The 21,541-nt window shown below is 35.8% G+C and overlaps 2 protein-coding genes across 9 annotated transcripts; both read left to right on the forward strand.

The window, feature by feature from the left end:
* Positions 1-521: 521 nt before the first annotated feature.
* Positions 522-8,845, forward strand: znf330 (zinc finger protein 330). 8 transcript variants are annotated; one of them, XM_079421244.1, is made up of 10 exons: positions 523-597; positions 787-942; positions 1,989-2,008; positions 2,097-2,167; positions 5,744-5,820; positions 7,139-7,265; positions 7,721-7,825; positions 7,909-7,955; positions 8,034-8,151; positions 8,411-8,845. In XM_079421244.1, the coding sequence occupies exons 2-10, from the start codon at positions 823-825 to the stop codon at positions 8,668-8,670; spliced, it is 945 nt and encodes a 314-aa protein (XP_079277370.1). In that variant the 5' UTR covers positions 523-597; positions 787-822; the 3' UTR covers positions 8,671-8,845. The 8 variants fall into 8 exon arrangements, with proteins under 8 accessions (XP_079277374.1, XP_079277370.1, XP_079277375.1 ...); XM_079421246.1 differs by having other exon boundaries at positions 536-597; positions 816-942; XM_079421247.1 differs by lacking the exon at positions 523-597 and adding an exon at positions 701-720 and having other exon boundaries at positions 816-942.
* A 488-nt stretch (positions 8,846-9,333) lies between these two features.
* On the forward strand, positions 9,334-16,704 carry il15 (interleukin 15). Its single transcript, XM_079421253.1, has 6 exons — positions 9,334-9,987; positions 12,547-12,641; positions 15,250-15,352; positions 15,464-15,508; positions 15,637-15,765; positions 16,306-16,704. The coding sequence occupies exons 1-6, from the start codon at positions 9,916-9,918 to the stop codon at positions 16,435-16,437; spliced, it is 576 nt and encodes a 191-aa protein (XP_079277379.1). The 5' UTR covers positions 9,334-9,915; the 3' UTR covers positions 16,438-16,704.
* The last annotated feature ends 4,837 nt before the right edge of the window (positions 16,705-21,541 follow it).

Below are 21,541 nucleotides of genomic sequence, written 5' to 3' on the forward strand. Positions count from 1 at the left end.
ATGTGCACCGATCAGTGGAACTATGATTGGAATGTTGTTAAATAATGTACAATAAGACAAACACACACACATAATATAATAAGCTAAGCAAATAATGTAAAAAGACTGCACAATCTTTAGAAGCTTTTTTTTTAGATACTGCTTGATTTAGATTTAGAAATCGTTTTTTAATTACCACTATATTTATTATTATTTTTGAGTAGGATATTTTCAATATTTGAATGATTTTTCCTTTATTACTCATCACATATCGAAGCGGTTTGGTAGAGTATCTGGCAACCGCTCCGTCACGGACAGCGCGGAACATGTGCGTTGCCCTCCTCTGTGATGGAGTGGGACTACATCTCCTGTAATTCTTTTAGATTAACACATATATATATGGGTTTCAATATATAGAGAGATGTTTTAATACAATTTATCTGCATTAGATTATAAACCAAACAGTTCCAACACGCAAAAGACACCTGTTAGTAAATGTTCACGGAACTGAAAACAGCTTCAGTTAAGTTTCCTTCCGGAGCGATTTAGCGTTACACACGCACCGGGATCAGCTGTGATCAGCTGCCTGTTTTCTACGCGATTGAGCCTTTAATCTGGGTATGTTTCCTGTGACAAACGTGGTCGATTATATGTTATTGAGCTGTGACTAAAACCAGGCGTTTTCGTAAAAGTAACTGTTAAGTTGAGATGTTTATTAAAGTCATGAGTGGGAATCAGCAGGTAGACCCTATTGGAGTCAACAGGAATCGCAATGTGTTTATAGTGAATCGATTACATGTGTCACAGATTTGTGTTCCGTCTCTGTGATATTGGAGGTGGAAGATGCCTAAGAAAAAGACTGGCGCTCGTAAGAAGGCTGAGAGCCGAAAGGAGCGAGAGAAACAGAGTCGAGCCAATAGAGAGACTGTGGATGTGGCCAAACACCCATGCAATTCATCCATGGTAAGAGTAATCTAAAGCGTTCATACTGCATTGACAAATGAAGGATTTTTTGTTTTTTTGAAGAATAATTTAAATATTTTTTTTCAAGGCTTTCAAATTAGTTCAGTACTTATTCTCCTTTTAAAACTGAAAATAAAAACCTAAGTGTCATTACAAAATGTCTTCTGAAATTAGGCTCCTAAGTTAATGGAGCCAGATAAGAGCTAATTTTAGAAGAAAATTTCAAATGGCACTTAGAGGCTTTTGCATCTGAACTCTTCATATATATGCGTTTAGTGCTGTCAAACGATTAATCGTGATTAATCGCATCCAAAATAAAAAAATTGTTTATATAATATATGAGTGTGCACTGTATATATAAATACAAACACATGCATGTATATATTTAAGAAAAATTATATGTTTATATATTAAATATATTTATATAGAATATAATAATATAAGTATATAAATGTATTATGTAAATATTTTCAAAATACATTCTGAATGTGTGTGTTTTTATATATACATAATAAATAATAATAATATATATATATATATCCTATACTTCAGTTTTTCGAAATTGAGATTTATACATCATCTGAAAGCATCAACTATTTGAAAATCTGGAATCTGAGGGGGCAAAAAAAAAAAAAAAATCGAAATATTGAGAAAATCGCTTTTAAAGTTGTTCAATATAAATTCTTAGCAATGCATATTACTAATCAAAAATTAAGTTTTGATATATTTACAGTAGGAAATTTACTAAATATATTCATGGAACAGGATCTTTACTTAATATCCTGATGATGTTTGGCGTAAAAGAAAAATGGATAATTTTGACCCATACAATGTATTTTTGCCTATTACTACAAATATACCCCAGCGACTTAAGACTGGTTTTGTGCTCCAGGGTCACATATATATTTATTTTGTCCTTTTGCAAGATGACCCAGACATGCTTTTTAAATTTCTATCAAAATTTGGATGTAACCTATAGGAATATTTAGGCATTTTCTAATTAGTACATTAATGCACAAACCTAACCTTTTTCTTTTTTTTTTTAGGAATGTGATAAGTGTCAAAGGTAATTATACTTATGATTTTGCACTCAGAATTGTGATATTACCTTGTACCTTTTCAAAATATTTCATAGAAGCATTTTCTGTTGACAGGCGACAAAAGAACAGGGCGTTCTGCTATTTCTGCGCTTCAGTGCAGAAACTTCCCATGTGTGCACAGTGCGGTGAGATGAACTTTCTCCTTTTGAACCCCAACCCGTCCTCCACGCTCATAATAACTGACCCTCATCATTTTTCCCAGTTAGAGTCAGTTTTTTCTGGGAAATAACTTGCACCTTGCTCAGTTTGATATTAGATGTCTGCTGTTACAGTACTGTTTTTAGTTTCGATTCACTTAGTGTCGCATAGCCAGACCTTCAGACTAGGGCTGCCACTAACGACTATTTTTATTTCGATTAATCTATCGATTAATTTTTCGATTAATCTAACCGATTAATTTCCCGCAAAAAAAGTCAACAATTTTACTTAAAAAATATTTTATTAAACCAAATGAAATCCTTTTTTAAAGCAAAAGTGAAGTGCGACATAGAGTGCAAGAAGCAAGTGTCCATCTCAGTCCAAATCACTGAAATCAGTTCAGTATTATAGTGTGAGAATGACAACATATCCACACGCTCTAGTCTAATAATAATACAATTATCATCAAAAAACACTTTTTTTTTTAAAGGAGTATTTACCAGAAATATTATTTACCAGAATTTATTTAGGTGAAAAATGTAAATGTGCAGTGTTTCTGAAAAAAAACTTTTTTTAAATATAAAATCAATTAATTGGAGATGCTTTTTATTATTAAAATTTAATGGAACAATTAAAATGGAATCCAGAAAATAATGGAAAACAGAATTTGGTAAAGATAAAACTGTAAAAATCAATTAATTAGACAGGCTTTTTGATTAATAAAATTTAAAAAACTGAATTTGGAAATAAAACGGATTTCATAGGGACCTATAATTATTTACATTTATTCATTTAGCTGACGCTTTTATCCAAAGCGACTTACAATTGCTATATATGTCAGAGGTCGCACGCCTCTGGAGCAACTAGGGGTTAAGTGTCTTGCTCAGGGACACATTGGTGTCTCACAGTGGATTCGAACCCGGGTCTCTCACACCAAAGGCATGTGTCTTATCCACTGCGCCATCACCACCCCCAATAATTATAATTATTATTATTATTATTATAATTTGTGGTAATAAAAATGGATTTAAGTGAACAATAGCTTTTAAAATGACTTAAAGTACATATATAATAGCAATGATGCAATAATAATTAGTTCAAATAAAGTATCAAAAGCAAAAAATCATATGGTTTTATTGAACAAAACTGTTACATAATACATAATGTATTATAAGAGCTAATGTAGATTACTCATTACAACAAAGGCCTGCAGGGACGCCGACGGCCTGATGACTGTGTTTACACATTACTGTTAATATTGACCAAGCACCATTTCATTCAAACGTACACTTAATCTTTAATATTTGTCCATTTCTTTAGGACAGAAAGGCTACAGCCGCTGTAATTACATGAATATGTGGACATCAAAACGTGTAAAATCAGAGTGAGGGTTTGAGCTTGTATTGAAATAATTAAAGAGCATATACCGTGTGAACTGCATCGCATATAAGTAATTAAATCATAGCGTTTGTGAATTCACAATTATGCTTAATTCTGATTTTTAAATGGGTCATGTCATGCAGCCTTGGAAAATAGTCTAAAAATGTGTTTTGTGGATTCTCGTCCGTGAAATGCGCCACTTCTGGTATTTTGCCGGTTAGTCGACGCGAGCAAAATGAAGTCGACGATTTAAAAAAATCGACTAGTCGACTAAAATCAACGAATCGCGACAGCCCTACTTCAGACTGATGGCTGAAGGTCTGGAATAGATGGCAGCTTTCATTGGCCAAGGCCCGGCCATGAGCCCGTTTGACCAACATGTCAAACAACCAATCACAAGGCGTGTTTCCATTACAGATTTGCGCAGAAGTTTGGCGATATTTTATAAATGTTGATAGTATTGCGAAATGACGGCGTTTCCATTAACCAATTTTATGCGACTAAAACGTAACATTTTGCCTCTCACGACAAGTCATGGTAACAGATTTTGGTGGGATTTTGACACATTTTGGCTATATTTATTCAAAGGAGGCGTATGCGTGTATCTTTAGAGAGCCGCGAGGAGAGCCGCTTCAGAAACATGCGTGGCACGGCTGGTATAAACACATACAAACGCAGACGTGCGCAGTGTAAATTGTCTAAGTATTAATGGCAGGGAAAGCCCCTTATACTCGAGAGAGGCAACGTATGAAGTGTTTCTTGGAGGTTATAGTACATTGAAGAGTGATCATATGACTTTTTACACACGCCATGTGACCTGTAAATGCGAAAAAAACGTTTCCATTGCAGTTTTGTGAAATATTCCTTTTTCGAATTGCCCGAAAAACCACCTCATGCGAGCGTAAAAAATATTTTTTAGATATATGGGAGTTTTTGCGAAATTGACACGATTGCATTAGACGTATTTTCAATTCGCAATTTTAATTTGTGCAATTTGAAGGGTAATGGAAACTACCGTTTGTTTCAGTGTCACATAATCCTTCAGAGATCATTCTAATATGCTGATTTGCTGCTCAAGAAACATTTCTCATTATTATCAATGTTAAACACAGTTTTGCTGCTTAATATTTTTGTGGAAACGGTGATACCACTCAAACATTTGTGTAAGATTTAAAAGTAATAATTTTATTCATCAAAAAGTGAGTGAAGACATTTAAAAGGATTTCTGTTTTAATAAATACATAAACACATTTAATTAATATATTTGATGAATGCAAATAAATGCTCTTCATTGAACTTTATATTTATCAAAAATATCCTGAAAAATAAAGTGCATCACAATTTTCACACAAAATATGAAGCAAAAAAAGTTTTCAACATTGATAATAATCAGAAATATTTCTCGAGTCAAATAAATTGTAATGATTTCTAAAAGATACTGAAAACTGGAGTAATGATGAAGAAAATTCTGCTTTGCATCACAGGAATAACATTACATTTGATGCATTTTATTTTAAAATTTAAAACCTTTTTAAATTTGTAATATTGCTGTTTTTTTTTAAACTTTATTTTAATCAAATAAATTCAGCCTTGATGAGCAGAAGATATTTATTTCAAAATCATTAATAATTGTAATGTTTCCAAACTTTTGGCATGTACTTTAATAATAACAATTCTATATACTTTAGTATATTATAGTACTTTATTATAAAATATTATATTGTTATCATGATGGGATTTTTTTTACAGGACAATAGCATGTATTATTACACTATAAGATACATTTTAGCACATTAAAAGATAAATATTTTTAATAATAAGTGCTGGGGGCGTGGCTTGTGGGTGTGGTCAGATTTTCCTTCCTTTTTGTCTCTAGCTGATCACATGCCTGAATCAAATCTGCAGCTCAGGAACAGAGCGCTGCTGCTCGTTTTGCATGCAAAGGGCCGTTTCTTCAAAGCACAGCACATAAAATGGACTGACATTATAGCTATATAAAAAAAAGAGTATATAATATGGTCCCCCGAAGTAAGCAAAGGGAGGTGAACTTGTCTGGGAAATGTGCCAGAGAGATAAATCATGATTGGTGGTCTACAGAAAGATAAGTAGTACATTTCTAGAATATTAAGCAGTTTTAGTCTTCCATTTGATGTATTTATTCTGTTATTTGTCTTTATTCAAAGGCAAAACGAAATGTATGAAGGCTTCAGACTGTGTCATAAAACATCCTGGTGTTCACAGCACTGGAATGGGCATGGTGGTAAGCACAAACATCTCCATAAATGTCCTCAAACATTTTATACCCATTACCAGGAAGCCAAACACAACTGTCTTTGAGAAGCTCGGAATGCTAATGGATAGCTTTCTCTAGGTTTATGCACAAAAAGTTCCAAATTCCAATCCAAGGAATATTCTAATGTGATTTATATTCAGCTTCTTCAGTGATTTTAAATCTTCTTTAGTCTTTGTCAACACACATTATGGTCTGACTGTATGTTGCTAAGAGTTCACCTTTTTCCTACACCCCATGATGTTTAGCAGAAATTATGGGAGTATCTTCCATTAAACTGTCAGTGACTGCTAATAAATGTGTTTAAAGCCAAAAACTCTTATTCCATCACTCCTCACCCATCGAACAACAAAAGTAAGCTTAAGCGTTAACAAATTACTATCAGCAGACCATGAACGACCCTAAAAGCTCAAATGAATCTTTCGGTAGCAATATTATGGATGTGTTAAATATGACTGTTTAAATATGTAAAATATGACTGTTTAAATAAGAGCTGATTAAAAAAAGGTAAAAACTGTAACTTGAATGCAATGTAAGTCGCTTTGGATAAAAGCGTCTGCTAAATGCATAAATGTAAATGTAATATGTAGTAACGTGTATGTTGTGTTGATTAAAAATGCTCGGTTATTAACTGTAATATTTATGGATATCAATGTTGTATTTCCCAGCTTTATATTATTATGTAAATGTATAATACTAAATATGATCAATATTCCAGTAAACGCAGCTAATAAGGATTGGAGGTGAAAAAAGGAAGAAAACTACATTTTAAACTGCTATGTGAAAGAGATCTGAGTGAGGATTTAGGGACTTTTTTTGTATTAATATGGCAAAATACAAGGAAACAGGACACAGCTAGTGGACAGAAAAGAGATTTGTCACAGATATTATAGATGATGGCAATAAAATTCCAAGCATCGTTTTCCTGACAGATAAAAATAGAGCATGATGCATGATAGACTGATTAGGGATTATTTGTAGCACAACCTTATTATTTGAAATGATATGTTTCAGTCATTTTGAGTGGAAGTTCCCTTAACCAGAAATGCAACCCATGATTTAAACACAATAGGACTCGTTTGGTGTTAAAACAAGTGTTATCAGATGGGCTGCCATGAAACCAGGGGCCTGGAGTCATTGAAAGACACACCAGCACCAGTATGTGTATTGGGTGGGGGGTCTGTGTCCATTTGTTAATCTAATAACTAATTCATTTGTTAAATCAACTGCAAAATTGTGTTTCTGATTGGTCAAAATGCTACAAAGCAGTAGTGCTTGTATCCTGCAGGGGGCCGTATGTGACTTCTGTGAGGCCTGGGTTTGCCATGGAAGGAAGTGCTTGGGCACCCATGCCTGCTCTTGCCCACTTTCTGACGCAGACTGCATTGAGTGTGACCGCAGCGTTTGGGAACATGGTAAAGAGCAAGCGTTCACGTCTACTATGGCACAAACAGTTACCACCAGTTACAAGTAACACGAGTGATGTAACCAGTAACTAGTAATGCATTACTTTTAAATTTACAGCAAAATATCTGAATTACTTTTTTGAATAAGTGACTCTGTTATTCACTGAAAACTTGTGAGTGAGGTGCCAGAGGTGGTACTTCCTTCAGCCTGAGGCTTATTCGTTTCATTTTTGGTGTGAAAGGGCCTTTAAAGTTGCCAAAAATAGAACTTTTGGGATTTTTGCTATTTAAAAACAAATAAGCAAGTCCTGCCCAGATGACAAAAAGTAACACAAAAGTAATGTAATGCATTACTTTTAAAAGCAACTTTCCCCAGCACTAGTTACCTTACTGTTAATCAGCTGTGCTCTGCTTTAATACGGTTGGAGAAACCAATCAAATCCTGTTTGTTGTATAATGTACAGGTGGTCGCATTTTCCGCTGCTCTTTTTGCCACAACTTCCTGTGTGAGGATGATCAGTTCGAACACCAGGCGAGCTGTCAGATCCTGGAAGCAGAGACTTTTAAATGTACGTCTGTCTCATTCCCAGTGTTTCTCTGAATATTCTTTACAATAATGTTTCAACTTTATTGACTTTTGCCCCGATTTCAGGTTTATCTTGTAATCGTCTCGGTCAGCATTCTTGTCTCCGATGCAAGGTTAGAATTTTCATCAGTCTGATTTGTTTGTGTTTGTTTATTGTTTGGACCAACTGTGAGCGAACTGCTGTTTTGCAGGCATGTTTCTGTGACGATCATGCTCGAAGCAAAGTGTTCAAGCAGGAGAAAGGCAAGGCTCCTCCGTGCCCAAAGTGTGGACATGAAACTCAGGAGACCAAAGATCTCAGCATGTCCAGTGAGTTCCCTCTGCTATCTACTATTACTGTCTTGTCTAATCTGAATTTTGTGACATCTAAATTGAGACATTTTATTCAGTGTAGTGCAGCCAGGGCTGCACAATTAACATTTCCCATTTTCATTTAGATTAAATTAAAGTACTAAAATTACAAACTAAATAGATTTATGTAAACAAACTTTAATTTTAAGTTTAAGTAGTTTGAGTAGCAGTTAGATGTCTGGTACTCACTGGATGATTTTGTTCGATGTTCTTGCAGCCCGAACACACAAATTTGGTCGGCAGAGTGGCGCTGATGAAGATGATTATGGTGCATCTGGATACAGCTCCTATTGGAAAAATCTGGAATCTGGAGGGGGCTACAAAGACGAGGAGGATGACGACTTGGACGATGATTATGATGAGGAGGATGATGATGATGATGATGATGAGGAGGAGGAGGAGGAGGAGGAAGACGAACCAGAGGTGGAGGACTCTCTCTCAAATCTGAGTTTGGGAGCAAGTGGAAAGACCCAATAAAAACGCAATTTGTAGATGGGATTCAGAAATTCAGATATAGGTGTCATCTAAAAGCTTGTCAGATATTTGGCCTACAACCTAAGGTTTACCTGCATTGCGTTGATATGAATGTGTGCATAAATGTCTGTCACCTTTTTGAATTTCAAATATATCTGAAGAAATATTTAAAAATGTCAATTGTTTTGTGTATTTATTTAATGGGATTTCAGATAACAATAATGCAGACCAGCTTCTCAGATCTTAGGACACCTAATGTTGTGTAATCACTTAAAGCAACACTCCACTTTTTTTGAAAATAGGCTCCAGCTATATCATAACTAGTTACCAAACAGGGCCAAAAAGTGTCAGTATTAAGTTAGTTAACTGTTGCAGCTTCAACTGTTAGTTTCTTTATTATACACATCAACTCGCTCCTGCTCAGGACCAGCATCCATGCTTCAAAATGTGAAATGTTCAAAAATCTAACCAGCATGGTGTTTCTTTCATCAGGGTAGACCGTATTCGGTCACAGCCAGCGTATATTGTATACATTATTTGATAATTTTATGTTTAGGTTTTGTAAAGCGGCTTCAGCATTGACTTAACGCGCTAAATAAAGTACATTTTATTTTAATTAGTAGTAACGCAGCTGGTCACGTGACTTCAACATGGCCGAGGCCACGAGGGGGCGACCCGCTCTTAAACTATTTCCCAACTTCACTTTCAATACTGATTACCTCTAATGTCAGTGCGCATCATTTCAATAATATTTCTTCGGTTTTTTTGTGTGCATATTTTTCAGTTTACCTGGAGGAGTTCATTAGAAGTCCTTAAATAACCTTATCTTGAGGTCTTGTCATGTCAGTGGACAAATCTCTGTCCCTGTTTCCATGAGCGCTCCTCTTCGTGGATCCGAGATTACTGTGTGTTTAACACCCCGAACAAACATGTTGCTGAGTTGCACAGAAGGAAGAGCACTGGCGCTGCGCTTGCAAGAGACGCATGGCAAAGTGAAAGCGTTCCATGGGCGGTGTGTGTTTGTGTCTGTCAGTGTGTGTGTGCTTTCACTAGCAGGGTTACTCGGTGCGCGCACGGAGGACGAGAGGGAGAAGCCTGCAGTGCGCGCTCATGGATTAATATACAGCTGGAGCCGTCAACAGAATTCCACATATAATACCACCATGATATACTTCAAGGACTTTTATATAACGAGAACGTGAACTTCACGCAGCTGTCGTGGTTGGCCTACCAACAATCTCGCTTTCGATGATTTTAATGTCCTTCTTCCTCGCCCTCATCGCAGGATTGTGGAATAAGCCAACCAAGCTAAACTCAATGGTAGGAAACAAACACTCACTCTGTTGTCACTGAACAATGGCTTCTAAACTTGTAATATGGTACTGATCAGTACAGGTTGATAGTGGCGCTCATGCACGACGCATGTGAATGACATGCCAATATATTTATCTGTAATTAATATACTGACATGCCAATATATTTATCTGTAATTAATATACTGACATGCCAATATATTTATCTGTAATTAATATACTGAACCATGTTGAAAAGCATGGTTGTTAAAAAGCATTCAATTTAAACGTCTGGTAAGAGTTAACCCCCCCCCCCCCCGACCCTTCTATGATGACCGTAAATGGCCCAAAAATTCATCTCAGCACTTTTGATGCATGCATATGCTATTTTTAATTTCGTTATTTCATCTGAATATCAACAATTGTGAGATGGAGTTAGTTGAAACAGTTTTAATGTTGATTGATTTGTGAAGTGAAATTAGAATATTTATTCTGAAGAAATATATATATATATATATAAACTGGACCCTTGGGCTGAGATGCCAACTTCTGGGCCATTTGTGAGTCGCATGTTTTTTTACTAGTGTGATTGTGTTTAAATTTAATACTTATTGTAATTAATGGGGTTATTATTTAATATTTATTTAAATTAGACACATTACAGACATCTTCACCTATAGGTTGATTGAGTGAAACCATTAAATTTGCTTTCATAGTCTTATATCATACCTTTGATTAAAATGTAGGCAAGTAAATATTCATATGGCTGTATATAAGTCATAGAATATGAGAATATATGTGCACCATCCTGCACATGCTAAACTTATATCTAAATACGTTAAATATGAGGGTCATCCTCTCCTACCTTATATTTTGGCCATTTAATTTAATTTAAATATATAGGTTTTTGCTGTATAGGAATCTGCTTTACAAATATTGGTAGTAGACTAGTGGGCACATTGTACACTAAAGCGTCAAGCAGTATTAAAGGTATATATACAATGATAAATAAATAATTGCAAATACTTTATGCATGTACATAATCCTTTGTTGCGTCAGTTGCTATCAATTTCAAAATGGCACGATTTCAATTCAGCTTGATGATCTTGAAATGTTACTCACTATTTATTTCTGTTCATCTGTTAAGCCATGTTAATACCTTAGCATATTCCTTTAACCAGTGTCCATTGTTAATTATTATGGCTATTCCAATTTGGTTTAATCCTGTGTTATTTATTTGGTAGTAGTACTTAGGTGTTCGAAACTAGTAATTATCCCAGTTTTTAAGCTCCTGGTAACAATTCAAGTTGCGGTTTCATTCATGCCCATGTAATGATTTGTCCGTTTAGTTAGCCTACTTTTACTAACTTTTAAAATTCTACATATTGTAGACATTAGTGTCTATTCCTAGAACTAGGAAAACAGCAAAAATCATTTGAATTAAAGTAACTAAAAAGTAAGTACTAGTGCTAATGAAAGTACTGAAAGTGAATAATAGTTGATATCTGAACTGTAGCTCAATGGCTATTGAGTCTATAGCAGCCCAAATTTGCACTCATGTTTATACTAATAACTTCTGAAACAAGGTTTAGAAGCAAAATCCAACAAAACTTGGCACACTCCTCCTCATGCTCACAAAAATCGAAATCATCTTCAGACTATGTTGAAAAAAAGTTATGGAATTCAAGTTGATTAATCAAACCGTTCTTGCGTAACATGAACGAATTTGACGGAAAGATTGCCACATTGGATGTGAGGCAGCATCTCAGCAACGTTTAGCATATTCAGACCAAGCTTGGTATGTGTTATAACAACCATGAACGTAGACTACCTGCACAGTTTTGATACAGTGCCACCTAGTGGTCAGGAGATATGAAAAATTATATCTTCTGAAAGTTTGGCCAAAAAAAAAAACTAATCCCAAGACTGGTCTCTTTAGATTCAGTGTGACATTCTGTCATGAGACTGGTCTTTGTCTATTCCTTGGGTCATGCTGAGAATATCGATTCCAAATTTCCAATTATGTCATAGTCAACCGTTTCCCCCATACTTTTTCAGACTCCTCCTAGAGGTCTGGTCCAATTCTCACGAAAATCAAATCAGAGCATATTCAGACTATGCTGGCAAAAATGTATGGATTTCATGTTTATATACAAATAACAAATTTGATGGCATGTTGCCAAAATGATTCTGAGGCTGCATCTCTGCAAAGCTTGGGCATATTGACACCAAACTTTGTGCGCGCCACACTGAATACACCACATCAATTAGGTCACAGTGTCACCTATTGGTCACAAGTCATTGGGAATTAAATCAGATTATGTTTTTCAACCTTAAATCATCTATACATGTCTTTGATTACTCATTTTGTTCTTTTCAGCTTTTTCTTTTGCCCTACTGTGCTTGGTCCCTTAACTGTGCATTTGACACTGCAGCTAAACTTTTGTTTTCGTTTCCACTGACTGCACTTTGCTTCCTGGAACTGCATATTCTTTCTAACAAATGAAAGAATCACTTCTGTATATGTGGAATTTTTGCAGTATTTTTGTCCTTTGTAAGTATTAAAGGAGTATGTGATCTTTTACAGAGAACTGGAAGATGTGCTTGTAACCCTTGGTGCTTTGAGAATCACATGGAATGCCCTTTGAACTCAGAGGTTTGGAATTCTATCTTAATTCTGAGGTATATCTAAGAAATTAGACTGCATATTTTCTTTGCTGATTGCTGTGTAAATCTGGCACAACTGCAGTTACTGGGTTGCTAAAAACAGTTTGAGGGTGAATTTATTTACTTTGGCATGCTATTAAGATGGCCTAATTGCCATGAATTATAGGGATCATTCACCTTCAGTTGGTTCCCATTGACTTCCATAGTATAGGGGAAAAAAATGCAAGTCAATGGGGACCAACTGAAGGTGAACGATCCCTTTAATTCATGGCAATTAGACCATTTTAATAATACACCAAAGTAAGCAAATTCACCCTAGAACTGTTTTTAGAACCATCCCTTTAACCCTTAATAAAATCCATTTGAAAAAAAAAAAAAAAAAACCGGCGTAGGATTTCATTTTAAACAAGTTTCATTCAGAAATTGGTAGTGAATTTCTCAAATGATTACAAATAAACAGCACGTAACACTGAATTAAACGTGAACTTAAGTAGAAAGACATTTTCTTGTAAAACATACTCCAGTAATCTTTGTAAAAATTGAAATAAAATAGTAACTAGAACTCTGTCAATTGAAGAGAAACTGAGGAAATGCTAGTTTGTGTATCAGACACGCATTACATACATTAACGTCTCACCTACAAAAAACAACAACATTTACTTTGAATCCGTTTTCACTTAGAAATGGCAAAGACTGAAACAGTATTTCCTTTAAAACATACTTTAAATATCTTTGAAAATAATACATTGTAACATCATATTTACAGCTTATTATTGTAGAAAGAACAAAAGGAAAAATAACACCATTTGTGACAATGTTTCCCAATAACAACAGGCCATTTTGACAAAACTATGTGGAGTAAGTTCTTCTTACAATGGGAATCTGCCTATAAATAAGTCTATTATAAGCTGTATGAAACAAAACAATTCTTGAAAGCGCAAAAATAGAAGGCAAAAACAGCAAACTGTTGTTTTGGGCACGAGTTGTACCGAGTCATTTATATAAAATTACAACATATAACACGGGAAAACGTGCCCCAGCTAAACTGCAGTGTCTGAGAACACTACTCAAAGCTATCAGTTAATATCTACCTTCATTATATAGTCGACTTTATTTACTCTAGCACTCTTACATTCCTGTAATTGGACTTTTGACTCTTTATAGTTCTGGAGTTTATAATTGTTGAGATACAGCCCTTGTGACAGCGTCACCATGTGTAATTAGTCTTACGCACTGGATGAACTGACACATCTGAGATTTATAAAGTACTATTTATCTGTTGCTGCCCCAGTGTGCAGTAGGCGAATGTGCCTGTCTTCTGTACACTAATTTGGGATGCCAACACGGCTGGTAATATGAACCCATTGCAAGATAAATCTCTGCCTAGAGCAAACAACACTATTATCTGTTCAGAACAAAGTTGTTTAGCCTTTTCAGTTTGCTTGCAACAAAAAGAGTGGAGAATCGTGACCTTAAATGTGATCAGATACAGTTAAAACCTAAATCTGATACCACAATGACGTTGAGATCTTTAGTCACAGGATGGTGGTAAAAATAACTAGGTTTGCAGGACGCATATATATAACGTATATAACGCTTGCTCTATTTGATTTGTTGATATCTTGATTTATCTATTTTTCCCCACTGCAAGCGAAACAAACACACTGGAGTTGCATTGGCTCTGGTCCAAATCCAAAGTGTAAAGGCTGTTCCAAAAGGCTGAACTTTATTGCTTCTTTTGGCCAAATTGCATGAGGAGAAGGTACTTCTTGAAGAAGGTGATGCTATAGTGCATTATGCATTGAGCTTAGTGGACAAAAAAACGATCCCAAGTGTGAGAAATATTGCTTAAAATTAATTCATTACCAAAAAGTATCAATAAAAATATTACATATAAATCCTATATGGACTACAATCTTACATTGTGCCCAAACTTTTTTTCAGCACAACTGTTGCCAGCATTGATAATAATCAGAAATGTTTATTGAGCAGCAAATTTCACGATTTCTGAAGGATCATGTGACACTGAAGACTGGTGCAATGATGCTGAAAATTCAGCTTTGCATCACAGGAATAAATTACAATTTACAATGCATTCACATAGAAAACAGTCCCTTTAAATTGTAATAATATTTCACAATATTACTATTTTAACTATTATTATAATGCAGTCTTGGACTGGCTGAGCACAAACTTCAGAAGAGTAGTTTAGAGTGTTTAAATACAAAGTTCCAGTTTAGTTCTGATGTAACTGTAGAGAACAAGGCGTCACTGTAGGTTTTGGAACAGAGCCATGTGCTGCATGATTGTGCAGATGTTTCTGTATAAATATGTTTTTCGGACACGTTCTGAAGAGCTTCGCGAAGAACAGATCAAAAGATGGGTAGTGAATGCTTAATGGGTTTTGCCTGTGAGAATACAGTAATGGGTTTTGGTTTGGGTGATGCTCCCTGGACAGCATTAGCACCACAGTAGTTGAATCCACCGGAACTGTGGCATTGCAAATGGATGTGTAATGTGGAGTAAATTATAATTGGATTGTGCAGGATTACTAAATCATTTTACATTAACTCATGCCATATTACGGTTGGTTTTGTGTATGTGTGTGTGTGTGTGTGTTCAGCTGTCTAAGTGCTCTACTGCCCGTGGCTGAAGGTCATGTAATGCAGGCACTGCTAGACCTCCAGAGCGCACTCGGAGACAATGAGACCAAGCTTTTATTCCAGGCAAGTATAACATCTGAGATTGTAATATATATTATCTGCATTCTTTTCCCAGCTGTCACAAAATCCACTTGGCCTACATAGTAAATCAAAACATTTTTTCTTTTTCTCCAGCGTTCCAATTCGAGTTTGTATACACCAAACACTGATGATATCGACGTAAGTTCACTTAAAAAAACTTGAGTGTCATTTGAACAAATAAAAATGATTGTCAACAAATTATGGATTACTGGTATGGCAATAAACATTCAAATCCAGTGCTAATTGACCTCTATGTTTTTCTGCAGAATTGCACGTTTAAGTTTTTTGACTGTTTTCTGATGGAGATGAACGTTCTCCTGCATGACGAAGACCCAAAGAATGAAAACAAGCACAAGCTCATGATAGAGAAAACCTTGGAAGAATATAACAAAAATGTAAGTCAAAGCAACACCACAATGTGCGTGCATCATTCAGAATTGACATGGATCAAATGAGCCATGCATTAAATATTTTATACACTGAAGTTTACATTTTTTAAAACATTTGGTTACATTAATAATTCCAATGTAGAAATGTGTATTTAAATAAATATTTTTATTTATCATATGTATTAACTTTACTTTTATGGCCCAGGATGGAAACATGTTTATTATTAGTACACTTGTGTGAAATATTATAGCGATATAATATTTATAAATTTCAGATTTCTCACATATTTTCATATGAAAACAGTATGATGTGCACTGGACATTTTGTGGTGCTGTATGGCAAAATTTCACAATTTATTGGATGATTATTGTTTGAATATACTGAACATGGTAAAGAAAAATGTCTTAAATTTGATCAATATTTTTAGAGTGGTATAATAATAAAGAGTGGAGAATATTAAATGAACTTGTACTATTAATGACTTGTTCTTGTGGCTGAGAATTTTTAAAGCTGGTAATGAGTCTGTGTTTGGACTGCTTCCACAGAGGTGTTCAGAGCGATATCCTTGTGAACTACAAGAACTTGCCCCCTCCAATAAGTTCTTGGAGAAGATGACCGAGTTCCTTGAGAAACAGCAAGCTCTTTGCAGTCAACCCTCTACTATAACATGTGACTAAAATCATACTTTATTACCCTGAAAGCATGTACAATAAGCTCATTTATCTATTATTTTAAATTATGCTAATCTTTTATTTTTGTTATTAATATTTATATCACCTCAGTGGGAAAGTGTCACTGGTAGAATTATATATTTTTGTAACAAAGGGGTTTTGTGAATGATTCTTGTAAGTGTACAGAATTTTAAGGTGAAAAATAGTAAAGTAGGTTTTATATATTGTTTTATATTCAATGTATTGTTACATTAAAGCATTTTTTATTAACAGAAGTAATGTCATTGATGTTGAGGTGAATGGGATCACAGACTAAAAGTCTTCTTCAAAGGCTGATTTTCAGACCATTGCTGATCTAATGTCTGAAGGAAACTTGATGCCTGATATCATTTTGTAATTGTTTGAGGGAGTAACAGCTTCTGTTGTTCCACTTTTTGCGAGGAGGAATTTCCTGCTGAAGTTCATTGAAGTCCTGACCTTCCTTCTCCATGACTGGGCATAAGGGTTATGAATTTCGTTCATGTCTCAAACAGTCAGGATAGTGCCTTGAGCTATTGTTGACAGGAATGTTAACAAGGCTGTGAGGAATACAAGTACAGCACACTCAGTGAACTGTGCTGTTGTTAAACAACATAATTGTTCTGCTGTTGGAAAACAAAAACCTCCATAAAACTCCACTGAACAGTTATATGAAACAAAACAATTATGTGATCTAGGACTTTAATAGTGTCTGCCATGGCAAAGAAAAAATTCAGCATTTACATCTTGCAATTCTGTATTTTTTTTACTAATTGAGACGTTTTAAAAAGATTTTGTGTATATCTCACAGTTCTGACTTATCTTAATTGTGAGTTTACATCTCACAAACACTTTTTTTTTCCACTGAATTCTCAGTTTACATTTTGCAATTCAGTTTTTTTGTCTCCTCCATGAAATAAAGGTAATTGCTACTTTTTCTTGAAATTGTGAGATCTCACAATTCTGACTTTCCTTCTCAAAACTGCAAGTTTATATCTCTTAGTTCTTCAAAAATTGTAACATCTTGCCATTTTTTTCTCAGAATTGGGAGGACATCGTGCAATTCTGCATTTATATCCCGTAAAAGTCCAATTTGTGAAATGAAGTAAGAATTCTGAGAAGGATTTTTGCTATTTTCTATTCCGCTATTTTTACCGCTCCAAAAGCGGCACCTAGTGGCAAAGAATGAATTTGCATTTTCATTCAGACCAATGCGAAGATACCAAGTGGGCGGGCAATATGCTAATATTTCATGTTGACTTCAACATGAATTCCTTTTGAAAACGACTCTTTCTTTTGAGGGACGATAACTTTGTACACGGTGCACTTTCAGATTTAAAACTGCAGGATGTTTTCATTCACTTAGAGCTGTGTTACACTGCATGGAAGCTCATTTTCAAAAGTCCATAATAGGGGGACTTTAATTCAGCTAATTATACATATTACACTGCATTAATGTAACAATTAAAATAATTTTGCATTTTCACTTATGTGGTAATAATTTGACGGCGGGACTTTCCAGAACGTTTTGAAGTTTTGCAGAACTATCCCACACTCTGATCAGACCCGTACACACAGTCAATATTACTTTAACGTACATAATTTAGTGTGTTACTACCTGGAATAGCTTTATTTTTTTGAATGATGATAATAGCGCTCTGCTCTCATCCAGACTAGTTGGTTTTCATGGCTAAAATCGCAGCACGTGATCTAATCAGTGTAGCTCACAGCACCCTTTGCTGTTGAATATACAGGTCCTTTTCAAAAAATTTGCATATTGTGATAAAGTTAATTATTTTCTGTAATGTACTGATAAACATTAGACTTTCATATATTTTAGATTCATTACAACACAACTAAAGTAGTTCAAGCCTTTTATTGTTTTAATATTGATGATTTTGGCATATAGCTCATGAAAACCCAAAATTCCTATCTCAAAAAATTAGCATATTTCATCCGACCAATAAAAGAAAAGTGTTTTTAATACAAAAAAAAAAGGCAACCTTCAAATAATTATGTTCAGTTATGCACTCAATACTTGGTCGGGAATCCTTTTGCAGAAATGACTGCTTCAATGCGGCGTGGCATGGAGGCAATCAGCCTGTGGCACTGCTGAGGTGTTATGGAGGCCCAGGATGCTTCGATAGCGGCCTTAAGCTCATCCAGAGTGTTGGGTCTTGCGTCTCTCAACTTTCTCTTCACAATATCCCACAGATTCTCTATGGGGTTCAGGTCAGGAGAGTTGGCAGGCCAATTGAGCACAGTAATACCATGGTCAGTAAACCATTTACCAGTGGTTTTGGCACTGTGAGCAGGTGCCAGGTCGTGCTGAAAAATGAAATCTTCATCTCCATAAAGCTTTTCAGCAGATGGAAGCATGAAGTGCTCCAAAATCTCCTGATAGCTAGCTGCATTGACCCTGCCCTTGATAAAACACAGTGGACCAACACCAGCATCACTGACTGTGGGTACTTGACACTGGACTTCAGGCATTTTGGCATTTCCCTCTCCCCAGTCTTCCTCCAGACTCTGGCACCTTGATTTCCGAATGACATGCAAAATTAGCTTTCATCCGAAAAAAGTACTTTGGACCACTGAGCAACAGTCCAGTGCTGCTTCTCTGTAGCCCAGGTCAGGCGCTTCTGCCGCTGTTTCTGGTTCAAAAGTGGCTTGACCTGGGGAATGCGGCACCTGTAGCCCATTTCCTGCACACGCCTGTACACGGTGGCTCTGGATGTTTCTACTCCAGACTCAGTCCACTGCTTCCGCAGGTCCCCCAAGGTCTGGAATCGGTCCTTCTCCACAATCTTCCTCAGGGTCCGGTCACCTCTTCTCGTTGTGCTGCGTTTTCTGCCACACTTTTTCCTTCCCACAGACTTCCCACTGAGGTGCCTTGATACAGCACTCTGGGAACAGCCTATTCGTTCAGAAATTTCTTTCTGTGTCTTACCCTCTTGCTTGAGGGTGTCAATGATGGCCTTCTGGACAGCAGTCAGGTCGGCAGTCTTACCCATGATTGCGGTTTTGAGTAATGAACCAGGCTGGGAGTTTTTAAAAGCCTCAGGAATCTTTTGCAGGTGTTTAGAGTTAATTAGTTGATTCAGATTATTAGGTTAATAGCTCGTTTAGAGAACCTTTTCATGATATGCTAATTTTTTGAGATAGGAATTTTGGGTTTTCATGAGCTGTATGCCAAAATCATCAATATTAAAACAATAAAAGGCTTGAACTACTTCAGTTGTGTTGTAATGAATCTAAAATATATGAAAGTCTAATGTTTATCAGTACATTACAGAAAATAATGAACTTTATCACAAAATGCTAATTTTTTTAAAAGGACCTGTACTTGCTACACAATTGCTCTGGTAACCATTGGAGTTAGGACGAAGGGTCCTATTGGACCTACTGGAATTAGGAATTGTCAAACATAACTTTTAGAAGATGACACGGTAAGCTAGGCTGGTAGTTATTTTTTAGGGAGAGGGCCTAGGTTCAAGAGTCACGATTCGCTCAAGCAGCATTCACACTTACAGTGATCTTCAGCAACAGAGACCTAAAGTGATTCATTTTCTATTAGAGATTGATATTTCCATCCATTAGCATTGCAAATTTATGCAAATGAGCAGGTTCAGTGGAATTTAGTCTACTAAATTTAAATATCAGCATGAGCTTGCTTTGTTGTTCGTAGGCACACGCGGCTGAGAAACGTGACGAAAAATGTTCCAGTGAGACGTTCTGTTCAGGCCCCATGACAAACATGAATGTGATCTGGCAAGAATTGTTCAGCAAATCTGATCACACACAACCATTTTAGGAACATGATATTTCATCCAGAGCATTTTGTATGGCTTCAAAGATCAGTCAGCATGAATCTGACCCATTTGTATGGCGATATGCATCTAAAAACCGCACAAATTCACAAATAGAAGCTGTCAAAGTGACATTTGGTATGAGGCCTTTTAGATCAAGACAGAGAGTGTTATTTTACAGTTGGCAGCAGGGGCATAGCCACCTAAAAATAGATGCAGAATTATTTTTTATAATCGAAACTTTTCGAAATGTCACAGCATTTTATTTTAAAAACGGATCGGTTCCTTGTGCCAAGTAGGCCTGCCCCTTACTAAAGATTTTTCTAGTCAACTAGTCACAAGTTTATATTAAATTGATTAAAATAATAACCTAACCATCCTTTAACATAGGCGTCTATAGCCTATTCAGCACTCAATTGCACCTATAAAGCTTGCACCGGAAAAAGTAATGATTATGAATGTGTTGGGGGGGGAAATAAAACATTTAAATTATTTGTTAATAAACTAGTGCTTTCTTGTCAGTCAGTGTCGGCTGAAAAGATGAAGTTACCGAATGCCGACGCTGCACTCATCATCTCCACATGAACGTGTCTTGAATAGAGAAATGCACATTTTCATTCTAGCTATGCAATTAGATTTAAAAAAAAAAAAAATTATTGCTTTGTTTAATAGACATTTCAGGCTTTCTATTGATTTCTTTGTGAGGCAAACAGCCGGTTCATTGCTGTGACGCGCTCTATTTCACAGAGACTGCACGAGAAGGAAGTGCATCTAGTTTATTTTCTCTATTTTACAAAAGCACAACATTTTGGTGTTATCAGGAGTGTACATAAATCAGAAAAAGTTATTTCGCAGGAATAAAAAAATGCAAGGGATTGCACGGGCGCCTCCATGTCATGCAGTAAGTGCGATATAGGCTTATAATCAAGTTGATATGTGCACACACTGATACACAGTGCATATTCATCTAAAAGAGGCAGCTGTAGCAGTGTGGAACAATGACAGATTCTCTCTCTTCATTTTTTTATATATTGCAGCATGAAATTCTGTCAGTGAGAGGGGAGTTGTAGGGGTGTGCAAGAAAAATACAACCAGAACTGTCTCTGGTCATTGTAATATGCAACTAATTTAATGTTTAGATTTTTTTTTTTTAGATTGTGTGCAATCACAAAAAATAAAAGTATACTCTCCTGTGGATGATCGAGGAGCACAAGAAGAATCTGGAGGGGGACGTAACGGTACGCAGTCTGAATTTTTTGCACATTAATCTGGCAATAAATGTG

Source organism: Barbus barbus (genome assembly GCF_936440315.1).
Source record: "Barbus barbus genome assembly, chromosome: 7".
Classification (NCBI taxonomy): Eukaryota; Metazoa; Chordata; class Actinopteri; order Cypriniformes; family Cyprinidae; genus Barbus; species Barbus barbus.